General features: G+C 27.4%; 1 protein-coding gene across 8 annotated transcripts in view; it reads right to left on the bottom strand.

Annotated features, from left to right (window-relative positions):
- Positions 1–17541, bottom strand: part of Aldh-III (Aldehyde dehydrogenase type III) — a 199017-nt gene that overhangs the window by 20497 nt on the left and 160979 nt on the right. For all 8 annotated transcript variants that reach the window (XR_012755725.1, XR_012755726.1, XR_012755730.1 and 5 more), the window contains exons 10-11: positions 13715–13850; positions 11193–11343 (exon numbers count right to left, since the gene is read on the bottom strand). Coding sequence is in view for 1 of the 8 variants with exons in the window: in XM_075360345.1 (XP_075216460.1) it covers positions 11193–11343; positions 13715–13850 (287 nt within the window). In the remaining 7 variants the exon portion in view is untranslated. The remainder of the gene's footprint in view (positions 1–11192; positions 11344–13714; positions 13851–17541) is intronic.

The following is a 17541-nucleotide window of genomic DNA, read 5'->3' as shown; positions in this document are numbered from 1 at the left end:
TGAATTGATAAATAAATATAAATATTTAGACAAGAATGTATTGCCCACCATATGCATAGAAACTATGCAGCTTATAACAGGTTTTTTGAACACTTTTCTAAAGATTAATATAATCAACAAAATTCAGATACCTTACACACAATAATAAATTACTTGAATATAAAAGCATAGTGAAATAACCACTATCAAACTATAATCATTAGAGTAGAGTCATAATTATTATTTCTGGCACTTTCACCTATAGCAATTGCTGTTCAAGGATGGTTCTAATAAAATGTGTCTACAGTCATATAACAATGATTACAGTTTTAAAGCTATGAAGATGGAGCCATGTATGTTAATTGATGAGAAAGTTGGAGTGATTTTTCACAATTTTTACTTTACTACATCACAATAAGAGTAATTGAAAAATTTAAGAGTAAGTAAAAACAATCACAGAGAAATATAATACACACTCTAATTATAGGGAAGAAATAAGTGTGCAAAATTGTAAACTTCACTCCCTCAACTTGATGACATGACATTTGGAACATCTTACGGAGTAGGTATCTTAGAAATATAAAATGTATTAATTCATGATAAATTTTCAAAATGTTTAAATTCATTCAATACAATGGATATTATAGACTATTGAAGTTAAGATGTTAACTAAAAAGGCTTTAGATTTTTTCCTATTCAGGAAGAAGTCTACATTATTGGAATCCCCAGTATTTTAAAATAAATGTTACACAAATAAAGAACAAAACATTCAATTTACGTAAATTGTAATAACATGAGTAGAAAGAAAACAATTTTTAATTTCAAAGACAATGGCATTCTGATACATCGTGATTCAACAGATATAATTCAAAATGATACTTCTAAACTTCATGCACACTGTGATTAAAGTCACTTAAAAAACTGGAAATATTATATTGAAACATGAGAAAAAATAAGGAAGGGCATCTCTACTTTTAACTCAATAAAAAAAAGGTACAAAGTGAGAATTATTTTTTTCAATAAAAAAGTTCTTTATTACATCAATTGTTTATGCTTAACTTTTATAATAATTGATAAAGAAATAACATTAAAAGAGTAACACATACAAAGCACAATTCAAACAATATTCATTAATTATAAATTAATCAATATATAATTAATTTCCAGCAAAATATGTAAATAATTTACTTTGGAGAGAGACAATGAACACCATTTACTTCTATGGAATTCAACTAAACCTTTCTTTTAGCCCTCTTAGATTACCTACTTATCGCAATAGTCATGAATCTCAAAAAATTAATTCACCTGACTTTCTATAATTATCTTATCAATAATTAATCAATAATCTTATATTACAAGAAAATTGCTTGAATTTAGTTTACTTAAAACAGGCAAACATGAAGATATTTTTAATCAATTGCATTATGATAGCATAAAAGTAGCAAAAAAACAAACAAAGTAGCAAAAACAATCAAACCACAAGGAAACAGAAATTTTTTTAATTTTAACCCGTTTAATCATATCAAACTTAACCAGGGTTTATAACTTGTATTTTCTACTTTTCATCATGATGATAGTAGTGTAAAAAAAAAAATAAATAAATAAAATTCTGATAGAATCCTAGAAAGTTTCTAATCTTCACATGTTAACACATTTACGATTAAAAAAAAAAGCTGGAATGTTCAATGCATTATTGTTATGCAGGACTGCTATAGCAGTCAAACTTTACCAGAGTGGCATGTTATACAGGGTCATAATAACTGTTCAAGCAGTTCATATTTTATTCACTTTAAAAATCACGAATGTGATAGCAGTTCTTTCATAACTGGATTATCATGTGCAGTATTCTTTTCTGATCCACTAGAAACAATTGAAAATTTGATATGTTGGTAGCACTGTTTCAAAAATAATTTCTTGTAAACAGCTGTTCATAACCTTACATTGCGTTCTAAGAGAGACTGAGTTTGTTATTAAAACTTTTGTTTATTTTGTTATTTAGAAACTGTGTATTATTGTTTAGTGAATTATACATGTTATGTGAATAATGGATTCAAAATATTTGGAAGAACTGGTAGCTGATGTATTGAATTAAAACTCTCGATACTGACTGTGAAAATGATAAAGAGAATGAAATCGTAGTTAGGTTTGAAGATAGTAATTTTGACTATAATTCTCATGTGATACATACAAGAAGGGAAGCAAATTCAAATAATCTAGATGATCTGGTGAGTTAGGAACTGGAATTGAAGAAGCTGAAATGAATATCATAGATTATGCAACTTTAATGAGCAATTCTTGTACGAGTTAAGTTGGATAAAATAATAGTAGCAATAATAATGACAGTAATAATAATGTTAGTAATAATGACTGTGATTATATTTCAAGTGGTTCAGAAGAAGATAAAACTGATGATAACTTGGATTATTTTGTTGATAAATCTGAAGTGATGATGAAGCTGAGGAGAGCGCTGCTGATGATGATCATGATGGTGTTAATAATAATGAGGATGAAAAGGAGCAGGCTTTATGGATAAAAGAAGCAGTACCAATTACAGAATTCAATTTTGACTCAAGAACATTTGGTTTAAAAATAAATATAGATGAAAATGTAACTCCTTACGATGTTTTTTGCAAACTTTGGAATGAAGATATAATGCAATTGATTTTGCAGTCTACTAACAATTATAGACATAAATTATTGAATTCAAACAATCCTCAAAACAAACTCCACAGGCTTGATAAAATCAAACAAGTTTCATTAGAAGAGCTAAATAAATTTTAAGGCTCTGCTTATTGGGTGCTCAATTGAAATTTCCAGTATTACGTGATCATTTTTCTAGATCCTCTGTATCCTGTTTTTTACAATGTCAGGTAGATGGTATGAACATTTGAATTGTTCATGTACTGCAAATGCTGATGAAACTGAGAAACTGCATATAGTTTCATCATTATCAATACTTAATTTTCAAAATGGTTTCCAGCCAAATGAGCTACTACTACTACTTTCTCTTAATGAAAGAAAATATGCTTTTGTTTAGAGGGTGATTAAAATTTAACTTATTTTAAGAATAAAAAGTCAAAATATGGCATAAAATTTTATGAATTATGCACTCCATCGGGATATGTTTTAAATATTGAAATATATCAGGGAAAAGTGTAATACAAGAAAAGACAATAAAGTTAATGGTATTGTTCTTCGGCTCTTTGTACCATATTTTAATAAATGACACCATATTTACATTGATAATTTTTATAACAGCATTGGTCTATCAGAGCAATTATTACAGAAAAAACATACAGCACTGGAACATTAAGGTCAAATAGAAAATATAATCCACCAGAAGTTCTGAATTAAAGTTAAAAAAAGGTGAGCAGGTCTGGTTAAGAAACCTTTATATTTCTAGATGGAAGGATAAGAGAAATGTTTTATTCACAACAACAGGCTACCATCCATACATGATTACCACACAAAATCTTCGATAAGAGAGCAAAGAAAAACTAAAACAGATTGTGGCTTATAATGAAAATAAGTCTGGCATTGACAGCTGTGATCAGATGGTAGCCCATTATTCCAATGCTAGAAAAACTATTCGCTGTTATAAGAAAGTGTAATATTTGACTTATTAGATATAATGTTATACTATTCTTATTGACTGTATAAAGAAAGGTTTTAAAAAAAGTTTAAACCAGTTGCAAAAACTGGAATGCCTTTCTTCAAATTTCATAATGAAATTATAAAAAAAATGATTACATTGCCTGTACAAGTAAACCACGGTAGGTAACTAGTTAGTTTCAATTAACCATACATCTAAGGAATGGTCGATCTGAGACTCAACAAGACTACACCTTCATTAACATATCATCCTCATTCGTCCCCTGAAGTCATACCTTATGGTGGTTCCAGAGGCTAAATAGAAAAAAGAGAGAGACAGCTAGTAACGGGAAAAACAGTTAATTACTGATCGCAAGAAGACAACTGTAATAACTGCTGCTGGTGAAAATGCTAATTTTCAAGAACTTATTCCTACACCAGAAGGATGGAAGTGCTGATTAGCTTATTATCTTAAATGTCACCCATGTTATGCAGAACTGAAGAAAAATAATTAACTCGATACCGTTGTAAATCCTGCCTGAAACCATTGTCAGGACACTGTTTTGAGAAGTGGCATGCGGCCCTTACATTAAATATTTGAACAAATTATTTTAACAGTTTGTGTATTTTTTCTTTACTTGTACTAAAAAAAAAAGAATGAACTTTATTAATGAATTGAAAACTAACATTATTTAGTGCTTCTGTTTCTTATTTGTTTTGATATTTGGGTGTGAATTTTATTACATTTTAATTTTATTATATTTTATTACAGGCTATTGGACTTTATGATCTTATTATTTGTAGCTCTAGAGATAAATACTCAAAACTATAACTACTAATGCATTCAAATCCTAGTTAACGCATTGGAGACATGCTGCAAGCATAGCTAGCTGTTTGAATTTCACTCCTGTAAAGGCACTGTGAGCATAGCCTGCACTTCAATATCAACAGTATTTGGTTATGTTATATGGGCTATATTCGCATCTCGCCTGTTACATAGTTCTAATATACCATAGCTGTAGTCTTCTAGTACACATTCATAACAATAGGTGGTGTTAGTGTGCCAAAAAATATTACTTTTGTTGTAGTTATTCTGACGTATGTTATACCTCAGTCTCTTACGTACTAATTTCATGTTGTGCTCTCAGCTCATTATCATTTCATTGCGATGGTTTATGTGTTTACGTCATTGAAAATGTCTTTCAATCATCTTTCCACATCTGAATTATGCAAAATTTTATGTAATAATTCTGCTTCTGAATTTGAAGTAAGCGATGATTTTGAAACCGATGAGGAACTTGAAGATGATGAAGGTGAGTTTTGTATATTTTATTGGTTATATTTATTTGGTTTTACTTTATCAGTTTTATTTTGGGAAAATGCTTTTTCTTTTCAAGTAAAATGCCTAAATCTTTTTTATTAATTTTCTATTTATGGAAATAGAAATAGGCTTTTTCTAGCCTAAATTTCTTTTTATGTGCTAAAAACGTTTTTCACAAAAACTAAACGTGTTTTAGTGGAAATGTTTTATTTTACTACCGGTTATTGAAACAATTGGTGTCTTTTCAGTTTCAGAAGAAGACCCTGCTGCTCCACTACCTGTATCTCCAGAAATTCAACCTCCAGTACAGCCAATAATTCAGCCTCCAGTGCATCCAGTAAGTCAAGCACAGTTTCAAATTCAGAATATTCAGTAGTCTGACATGTCAGTTTAACATCCTCCCAATAGTCCAATTTTTGAAGGAAATTCTTACCTCACTGCTCCTCTTGATGAAAATTCAACACCAAGGATTGCTTCTCTGTTTCCTTGGTGACATACAAATTTTATATATCATACTTCACATGTGTGTATTACATAAAAGTGATATAAAAAAAAAATACTGCAGTCACAGGGCCTTCATTCATCCTAACTTTGCATCTAAAATAATGACCAGAGACAGATTCTGTTCAATATCATGCTCTCTGTTCTAATGCTTCATTTGAACAATAATTATAATAATATTCCTAGTGGGGAACTGAATCATGATCCACTCGTTAAAGTACAGCCTTATGTCAATTTTTTTATTAGAAAATTTTAAAAATTCCCTTACACCCAGGGAAAGTCTGACAGTTAATCTGTCCTTTTAGATGTAGAATTAGGTTCAGGGTATATATGAAAATATGCCAGAAAAATAAGGAATAAAAATGTATACAGCATCACTCACTTAGCGATTGTGTTTTGCGCTTTGAAACCTACACTGGTTATGAGGGAAACATAGATAATAAATACAACTAATGGCATATTTGATAGACTTCTGCATAATTATTATGAAAAAGGCCACACAGTTTGTATGATGGATATTCTATTCAGCCCCAGTAGTACACAATTATTTGGGATCCAAAAGAACACTTGCTGTTGGAACAGTGCAGAAAACATATGCCTAAGGATTTGAAAAAAAAAAACAAACTACTAATAGGAAAATGAGCTTTCATTATGCTGATTACCTAGGTCTTAGACATAAAAGGATACCCATGATATTTTTATGTTGTCCACAAAACATGGTGCTATGCTAGCTGGTCTGAGGTTTCGATTAGAACAAAGTGGAGAAGGGAACTAAAAGTATACACCAGATTTAGTATTGGATTGCAACATAAATAAGACCAGTGTTGACAGGAATGATCGCTTGTAAGCTACCATCCTTTCCAGGGCAAATCCCTAAAATGGTAGAAAAAGTTTTTTTCCATCTATTCATACGGTAAACTGTAAATGCTTATATTATTTATAGAAAACTAAATGAAGCTAACATAAATATGCATTTAGAAGAGTTTCTTACTTAAACTGGTGAGGGTTTAGTAAACAACTGGGGAAGATACTCCAATACCATCAATAACTTCCATTGCAGATTGGCTGACAGGGTGCCACTTTCCAAGGAAAATCCCCCCCCAAGGAGAAAACAACATCCCTGCAGATCATACAAAGTGTGAGGTTACCGGCACAAACGTTGTAGTTAAGTGGGCCAGAATAGAAACAATATTTTATTTTTCCAATTGTGATGTTTTATGAATGTCAGACAGAGTGCTTTGAAGTTTTCCATACAAAAGTGAACTATTTCAAAATGTGTTTTTTGTAGTAGAATTAGGTATTACTTGCATTTCAAATTTGTGTTGTAAAAATATTTTATAATCATTATTTTTACACATAAATTTTACACACTTTATACACAATTTGTAAGGTATATATATATATATACATAGCATATCATTTTAAAGATAAAAGTTAAAGGTAAAAAATTTTATGCAGTTAGTTGGAATTCAATAAGTTCTTAAATTTTTATGACTTATTACAAACAGTAAAAATCACAATATTCCATGCAAAACCTTAATTTTAAAAGATTGGTCTTCAATGTGTTAACACAATGATCTGTTCAGTGGGACATGATTTCTATATTAGTTCATAAGAAAAAAATGCTGCATACTTCTAATGCTTATTTAATAATAAGAATGAGTGAAAAAAATAGGAAATTTCAAGTATTCTAGTTCAAAAGAAACGAAAGTACTTCTGGCAGAACCCATTCTTGATGGGACTGCTGACTTTTTGCTGATGTCATTCATTCAGTAATTTTGTGATTGCTATAGCATTCCTGCCTGGGAATGTTGTAAAGGGTTTTCAAATCCCTTATATATGTAGGTTCGTATATATATATATTTAAAAGAAATTTAATAATTTTTAAAATTGTTATTAAAGTTTTATTTATAATGGCATTTATGTATACAATTGTTCTTCAAAACTGTTAATTTCAAAGGACTAATTTATATTTGTTACTTAAAAGACAGATTTTTAATGAAGAATCACTAACAGAAAATTCTGATTTGAAATTATTCATACTCCATAACTGGACATGACCATCCGGAGTTGTTTATTCACTAGTTTTGCTTTCAAAACTTTACCCATATTTTACTGTTTCTCAATATTTTTTTTTCTTATTCCTTAGTGAGATATGACACATTTTAGTAAGCACACTCCTCTTTATCCACTTCAAATATCAAGTAAATTCAGCCAAGAAGTCAGGTAGGTATAACCTTTGCTGGTTATACACAAACCTCCACAGGACTAATGGAGGATTAATTTTTCTTTATTACTATTAATTTAAATAGTTTATTTGTAACTTTTCTTAATTGTTAAGAGTATTTTTATCTCTTAATTTATTTGTGTTAATATATTTTTAATATTGTTTTTTTTTCTTCTTTTAAATTATTTTTATATAATAAATAAAATAGTTAAATATGATAACAGTTTACATAAAAAATTGGATTGTTGATAAGAGAACAAGTTTGGGTAGCCCTAATGCTTTCATACTGACTGTTATAATAAATAGATAAATAGGGAGAATCTATGAAATACTCATTACCTGATTATAAAAAAAAGTAAGTTCAACAAAAATAAATAATCACCAAATAGCCTTACATAAATTCTACAATAGAGATAATTGAAAAATGTTAAAAAGCCATTTTACTTCTGGCATTAATCAAACTACAGAAGCAATTTCATTTTTCTTTTTAAAAGCAATGATTTTTTATTCAACAGTAACTTTTCAGACAGGGTTTGGCTGAATGGAGATCCTCAATTGCCTCCATATGCCACAAAATTTTGAAGAAGCAACATTTTTTATTGAGAATGCCTACACTTGTATTTAGAGCTTTTTAATAACTGGAGGAAAGCAATTTGTTACAGTAGATATTTTTCAGCCAGTCAATACAAAATCATTAATCTGTAAAAAGTTGCTTCCATCTTTGACAAAAGACCTCCAAATTTCTAAGGGGAAGATAGGGAAGAGATGGATGCCTACTATTTGGAGAACTAATGAAGTATTCTTTTAAGTGAGGTTGTTTATCTTATTTTATTCTCCTTGGGTAGGTTCTCTTTCTGGGTAATAAATCTTTTTTCACTATACAATTCTTCCCCATATCCTTGATGCTTCTTAATTTTGAAGATTTTGGTTAGATCCTACAGGTGCTGTGGTTAAGTATACAATGAATCACTGCATCGTTTATATTGAAATCAGAGATAGTTCCATGTATGACAGTCTGAGGACTGTTGGCTGGTGTTTATTGGATAAAGCTGGGACTCCTAATACATAAAACATATATATTTTAGAAAAAAGGACTTTAGAACAAATTGTTCAAGATTACTAGTATATTACGGAATCTTCTTATTTAAACAGATTAATCCAAAACAAACATCATAATATGTTTGATAACATTATTAAGCTAGTAAGACTATTTTTAAAACAACCATGCCCAATTTTATTACCATGATTGGAATAATTTCCCATAACTATAAACCTCCTTTTTTAAATATATAACTCGCAAATCCAATATCAACTTGAATTCTCAACTAGGCTTGTCTATCAAGAAAAATCTGAATGGGAGAATGGTGCAGCAACAATGAATTTTATATAATGCATCATGCAAATTAAAATACATACTGCTAATGTCAAGATGCTTCTACATTAATGAGATAGAGCAGACCAACTGACCACCCAATAATATTTTACCTACATGGGTAGGAACATCTAACATTACCAATTAACAAACAGCAAAAATAAAAATAAGACATTAATTGACAAACAGAATAATATAATTAAATAGTGATCTATACATATTTTACTGGATTACAATTAACATTAATAGTAGCGCATGCAAACAATAAAGAAATTCTAAATTGAATAAGTTATCAGTATAATTAAATTTGACAAAAGCATCTTGTAATGATGCTACTTTTCACTTTGTAAAATATGACCATAACAGTATAGTAGTAATAAGGATGACCCTGGATTATTATAATTATAAGATTATATAAAAACTTATATAATGCATTTTACAAGTGTTTTCTAACAAAAGCAAACACATCAGCTGTATTGTATAGAACATAAAATAAATTCATGGATGCTTTTCTTTTCACCATCACCTACATTAAAAACTGAATTAATGTCTTACTCTCTAAACACTGTAAAATTCCTATAACTTTTACTTTATATTAATAATAATAAAAAAAAACAAAAACAAAACAAAAGCAAATGACTTTTAACTAACTTTCACATTAAACTGATAATTCTTACAGTCAGCTTTATATACATGCTGGCAAATTATTGAAAACATCTCTGTTTTCTCTTCTTAAAGCAATCCATTACATCAAAATATAAGAATTTCACTATAATAACCAACACCCAAATTTTTATAAGCAAAATAACTTCCAAATCCACTCTTTGTTTTACATTGTAATTCATTTGTGACTATGTAACATCGAATAATTTCAATAAAACTAAAATAAAAATATAAAAAAAATCCAATATATATTTCTTTGCATTTCACTTGCATAGACCTAAATGCTCTTACATTAAGAAGCATAAGAAACCATCAGACCCAAGTATGAAAAGCAATAAAGAAGCATAAGCAGAAAAAAGTTTAATTTCTAATCTATACAAAATTTACCTAATGTGCTTTATTCTCCACTGAAAGTAATAAAATATACTAAATCTAATCTATACTGCAATTGATATATTGTAAACATAAAAAACATAACAGCAAATTAATAATATTAAAATTTTTAAATATGATTTACAATTTTTAGAAAACAAAAAAAGTTCAGAAATTTTTGTCATGAACTAACATGCAATGTATTTTACAAAAATTAAAAAAAAATCTGTTGATTAATATAAAATTTACATCTGCAGAATATGATCATAAAGAGAATGTCAGAATTTTATATTCATCCTGATTTACAAAATTAGTAATAAACAGACCTATCAGTGCATACAAACACAAAAATCCCTAGGTCCTTTTTGAACACTAATGTGAGATTTAGACTGAACTTACTGAATAGCAGAAGCAGTATTATTTTTACTATTGTGAAACTATGACAAGGTTAACTAAATATAGTTTCACTAAAACATTACATTTAAATAGCTATCATTAAATTGTTATGAACCACATTATATGTCACAGTATCTCATCCTATGAACTTCATCACCTTCTACACTATTTTTGAAAGAAACATAATTTGAACAAAATTGTTCAGCTATAAGAGTTGTAGGAAAATCAAATTTAACCAATTTTTTAAATAAAATATTTAGGTTAAATCTCTCCAGAAATACTGCTTGCGACTTATAAGTTGTATAACAAGAGCAGTAAACAATATGAAACTTCTCTGTAACATTGAGCTAAACGTTTTAGTCAATACAATCTCTTCAATGGCACTTACAAATAAATCTACATTTTGCATATGATCATGTTAATGAAGATTTTAAACAGTTAAGTGAAAGGTTCCTTCCTTACAGTTTTTTCCCTAAGAGGTTTCATGATATTATAATATTGAATAAACAAATAATAACTGAAAACTAATACAGATGCTGTATTTAAAAAGAAAAGTGTGAAAATATATGTAAACTAAGTAAACATAAAATTGGTATATATATATATATATATACACACACACTCACTTATATTTTCCTTTACACCAAAACAGCAAAAGCTAAGTTTCTTATCCTCATAATTAACCATGTAACACCACATTATCATACTGGATGAAGTAACAATGTATAATAACATAATGTAAAATAATGCTAGCGTTTATAATGTAATACCTTATAAGACTTCATAAATACAATAGTTGCAACAATTCCCATAGCGAATGTCAATATATATGGTGCAAAAGACAAGCCGAATGATCTTCTTTTCTTCATCATCATTCCTAAAAAGTTCATCTTTTTGTCTGAGTATGGTGGATAACGGCTTCTATAAAAAATAAAATCAACCCAAAGAAATAAACAAAATAAATTAATAAAAAAGAAGTACAATACTTAAAGCAGTAAAATTACATCCTACATAAATATTCAAAATTCTACATTACAATTCATGTTCTATAACAGAGTGCCAGAACAATTACACTCTAACCGTATGACTTTATCCTTTCACTTATAATTCAGGTTTTTTAAAATAATTCAATTCTTAATAAAGTGAAGTAGACCAGATTTTTTTTCTTATGATAAAAAAGGTACCAACACTTCTCTATGATTTGATAAGTAAACTAACTGTTAAGAGTAGCTGTATGGCTTACCTGCCCCATCTACATGCTTTTATTTTCTAATAGAAAAATTATATAAGATCAAATCAGTAATAACTTTTATTTTTTGACATCTGTTAAGAGACTAAAGTTCTAAAAAAAAATCTTCAAAAACTTTATCTATACAGAATTAAAAAAAAAATATTCTACACAAAAATTAGGGTAAATATTCAGCTTTGTTTCTATGAAGTTCTATTTAAATCTAATCTAATGAATACAAAACAGGAGTATACTAAAACATTGTTGAAATAAATTAAGTAAAAATTTCAACTTTAAGTTCAGCTTTAAGTTTTTACTTAAAGCTAAAATTGGATGGCCATTTCGATTGTTAGACTATCATTGTCCTACCGCAGAAATAGAATTTACAAAAAAAAAAATTAAAAAAGAAAAAATATTTCTAATACTACTAAAACATTTAACAAAAATTAGAGATTTATATAGAAAGTATTTCAAGTCCATGGATCCATTATAGTTATAAAATACTCCATCAGGTACTAAAATTGTAGTAATGCTGATAGCATTAAAACTGTCAACATTAAAACTATCAAAAGCTGATAACTAATCATGATAAACTATGATTAAATTAAAACCTATTTATTTTAAGCTAGCAATTGAAAATGTGTCATTTTAAATATTCATCATTCAACATTTATCTGTTTATTTATAAACATTTTTTTTTTGTTTCATTAAATATTTTTCTATGTATTAAGTTTATTACTTTTTTTTAATATCTCTATAAAATTTTTCATATTTTTTAATGAATGTATCTAATGAGCTAGGTAATCAGCAATATTTGAAAAATGTTTTCTTTATTTTTCTATGCTTTTAAACATTCTAAAAATCTTGTTTGAAGGACATATTAATTTTACCAATATATATTTATTTACTCATATTTATTTCCAGTACAATTAATTCTCTATTATATATATAAAACAATCAATAAGTAAAATAAATTCTCAATATATTGACTAAAGTTAATATTATATGATATTAAATATTAATAAGTCATCTTGTTCTTTCAGAAGTTTTCAGAGTGCAATATTTAACAATTAGTTTTTCATCACTGGAGAGGTATGGATAAATATTCTGTTAAACTTGGTCAAGCAGATTTTCAGTTGTTTGAATATAAACAGTCTAAGAATCTTGTCTATTTAATGAACCTTTTTTTTTATTGATATCAATGACATCAGATATAACTGTAGATATCACAAAAAATGCCTAAGTACAGTAGAATTCCTCTTAAAAATCTTGTTGGTTCAAGTGGACCATAATGAAATATAATAAATACGTTTTATTTACTTACTTTTTTACACTCTAACCTTAAAAGTTTATAAATGTGCAATGTACTTTCCATTTTATAAACATATTTTAAACCTACAATTTCAGTTGTATTATTTCTTTCAAAGTTGAAACATTTTATGCTGTTGTCCATTTAACATCTTTATGTTCATTTATCATCTGTCTTGAATTGTGTTTTGTTATTCTTTATTTCTGTGTCTGTGTCATGATCAGTTTTAAAGAAACAATATTTAAAGGCCGGAAAAAATAAACAAAGTCTATTTTGTTCAAGTATTCACAAAGGATTCTACACATTCCTATGTAAGCTAAAGAAATCTAATTTAGAGATTTTGGATGGTGAGCTTTGGGTGTTTTACATCCAACTGAGAAATTTAGAAGCTGATATTAATGATTTAATAATAAAAGAGAAAGCATTCCCTTTAAATTACATACGCAACGGAGGTAAACTTTTTACGGCTAGTGATTTCTATCTTGGTTAATAAGATGGATAAACCATCATGGGGTTCATGATGATTTATTTTTAACAGAATATATTTTAATTGATAATATTTTATTTAGTCACAAAATAAAGGATTTAAAATAAGTATGCCAGTTTATCTGAGATTTCGCTTATTGAATACCGTTGGTTCCAATCAAGTCATCACAGAGAATTTACTGCAACTACATATGAACTATAACATTTCTGAATGAATTTTAGCAATATTATAACTAATAATAATAATAACAATAAAAGAGTGCACTTACGATGCTAATGATTCCAGTATGGGGTTGAAATCTTTAACAAGACAACTCTTGTTATGTGTAAACGTATCAAATGTGTATTTGCCATGATACGCACCCATACCACTCTGACCAACGCCACCAAAAGGCAGTGTATCAACTAGATTAAAACATTAAAGAAACCAACACATGAACAAAAAATTGATCCTTTTTTTAAATATCAGGTTTACTGTATTGTTTACATGTATTTAAAAAAAAAACAATATCATGCGTACAAATAAGAAATTGTAAATAAATAAATATACATGAACAACACAAAGAAGTGAAGGCATGAATAAAGCCAGAACTGAAATATTTTTCTTTATTTTGGGTGAAAATAATATATATTCATACAATCAAAATTCTAATTCCAACTGTAAAAATAATAATAATAAATTAAAAGAAATAATCACAAAATTACTTTTGGCATGTACCAGACTGTACTTAAAACTAATGTGATAGTGGGAAAGGACAATTTTTATTAATTACTAATCAATTTTTAAAAACTAATCTCTAAATTTCACACAATACAAAAAATGTAATCCAATAATGCTCATTAAAAATGACTACACTGGACCACAATATTTTGAAAAATATTTGTAACCAAATAGCAGTAGATCAGCATTTTTTTAACATAATATTTAATTAGACTGCTGAAATGAATTAAAATTGTTAAATAAAGTTTGAAATCTCTCATCAGAAAGAGATACTGGCATTCTATTAATAATCAAATCCATAACTGTAGTGAGTGATAATAAATTTTATATTTAATTTCCAGTATAGCCACAATATTAACCTAATAATTTACATTACTAATGGCAATAACTTTTAATACATATGTTGTATTCAGAACTTTCATTTGAAAATCCAAATTATAACAATGATATTTGGGATAATTATATTCTTGGCAAACAACTAACTCCTTTATCTTTTTACAGCCTTTGTTGATCAAAACAGCAAATTCTTTTCTTCTTATCGATTCAAATTCGTTTTGAATTCTACTTGTACAAAGTAGTGAATAATGCCACATAATAAGGAATTTAAGAAAATCATAAACAAAATCTAATATCAAAACTTTAAGAAATAACAAAATTAGACTGAGTCTTATGGGTGGAGTCTATGAAGATGTTCTGATTACTGTAATGTAAAGAAAACTGACATAACTTGATTGAAATTTGACCAGAATGACTCATAAACTCACAGGTTACTCATAAAATGAGAACACACTAATAAATAATAAAAAAAAAAAATGTATTAATATATCTGTACCTTATGTTAATTATTGATAAATTAACATAAGGTATAATTGTAAAGTACAATTTATACACAATTATCAATACCTTAACATATGCATTGAGAAATATGTATTATATAAATATGAATAATGAATGCATTATTATTCTATTACATGCTGGCTAAATAATGATCATAATTCCTTAAGAAAACTTATTTTAGAAAAAAAATTAGTTTCATAATTTAAGAAAAAATAATTTTTAATAAAACAACGTAAAAAATACCAATCAAAGTTACAGAAAAATAAAAAATTAACCTAGTTAAATATTTTATGAATATACTTTTGTTTAGAGATGAATTTCTCCAACATAAATCAGTAGAGGAAAAAGTCCCAATTTCATTAAGAATAGTATAAATTAATTAAAAACGGTAATAAACATTTAAGTCATCTTGTTCTTTCAGAAGTTTTTTTTAATACAACCTGAAGAAACACCTAAGAATTATTGGTTCCCATATTAAAAGAAAAAGATTTTTTTACAAATACCTTGGCTTAGTCCCAATTCACAGTCTTAACTAAAATTTATGTACTTAATTTTTTTTGAACAATACAAAGACAAGATTATTTTGAACAATACAGTTTGGATGCTTTTGTCAGCATGTTATCTATATCCATGCAACATATATATGAATTCAAACAGGCTAAGTGTAACTAAATATATTTGATTCTATGGTGGAGGAACCATTAAACTTGCGAATATGAATCTTTCTTTGTCAATAAATTTGTTTCATATGGTTTAACCCATAATGAATTACTATTGACATACATTAAACCTACTTTTATTGTTTATGTTTAATTTCATTTGTTACTTAGTTTTTTGACTTATCTCAGGTTATTCTTTGGTTACTTATTACCAGAATAACAGTATGAATCATTTTGAAAGATTTTGGAGGTGTTGTATCACTCACCCATGTCAGCAAAAGCACAATTTTATTACACAAATCATACTATGTAGTTAAATATTAAATAAGTCAATAAATTTGTTAAAAATAATAAATAATTTTGTAATACACAATACAAATATGAAATGTAATTTGATAATTTCAGTTCATGTAAACTTATCTAATACATTTTTTCATACAAAATGTACAATTTTAATAAAATTAAGATATATCCAAAAATATAAAAAACTTTGTGAAAGGTTCACTATGAAAATTGGTTGTACCAATTTGTCTAGCCAAATATATACATTGCATTAAAATTGTAGTCTGAAAATGTATTACCTGTAAATTATAAAAATTAATTGCTATAAATAAAAGGAATAGATATAAAAGAAAGATCATGAAACTGTCACGTCTTAAAATGACAAAGGAGGCATGCTACATCCGATATAGCCAACATTAAATACAACAATGAGGGCATGTTATTTATATCCATGCAACATATATATAAATTCAAACAGGCTAAGTATAACTAAACATATTTGATTCTATGATGGAGGAACCATTAAACTTGCGAATATGAATCTTTCTTTGTCAATAAACTGACCATAAAAAAGTAAGATTTTATAAAAAAAAATAAAGAAATCACACTCTCATAGTACTGAAATTTGGGTTGCAATGATTTTTCAGAACTATAAATTAAAACTTATGTTCAATTAACATTCAAGATCTTAGAAAATATTCTTTATACCAAACTGCTGCTTCCTGTCACTTCATATGCTGCAAGCATAAGTCACTTTCAGTACACAATATTTCATATCATACTACACAATATCTTTTAACCATGCGGTTAGGGTAATGCTCTTATATTAAGTGAAACCAAGCCACTATGTTCTTTAAGTTTGGTTACATGTTAAAAACAAACTGTTCAACAAAATTGATCCAATTTTGTGTTTTGATGATGAATTGAATGTTATAATTCTACATTCTAACCAAAAAAATAATTTTTACTTCCTGTTTTTGTATTTGTTACATTTTTTTTCAAAGATAAAGTTACAAATATGCAATCTTTTTAACAATAAGATTCTTTAAAAAATGTATGTCTTGAAAAACAAAACCACACTAATTAAAACCACTTGGCAGAGTTATTCTACACATGCATTAATTATGTAGAATTTTTTTTAATTTCAAAATGTTATACATTGTTTTTAATCACATGAAGGGTAAGAATACTTTTTTTTGGCTTCTAAAAAATAACAATAACAACTACACTTTTTACTTTGAATAGGACAAGACACTAACAATTACAAATCTATGTAGGAACTTTGAATTTTAAAAAGCATACATATATGAGTGTTAATAAATAAATATGGTAAGCTACAGTATAAAAAGAAATACAGAAATTCAACATCAGAAGTATAATGACATTACTGTAATTATTACAACTCAGAAAAAATAACTCTCTTCTCACATTAAAGCAAATATCTTTATAGATGTAAATAATGTTATACAGAATACATTACTTCTACAAGAAACTGTTATCTTACTTCAAGAGACTACCACAAATAAAAAATTACAATAGGAAGACGAATAAAAAATACAGCTATAAGAAGAAAATATTGCAGCAGTACTAGCAAATG

This window comes from Lycorma delicatula, chromosome 3 (assembly GCF_047948215.1).
Source record: "Lycorma delicatula isolate Av1 chromosome 3, ASM4794821v1, whole genome shotgun sequence".
Taxonomy (NCBI): domain Eukaryota; kingdom Metazoa; phylum Arthropoda; class Insecta; order Hemiptera; family Fulgoridae; genus Lycorma; species Lycorma delicatula.
Note: the sequence above shows the minus strand (reverse complement) of the source record. Positions and strands in the feature narration are given on the sequence as shown.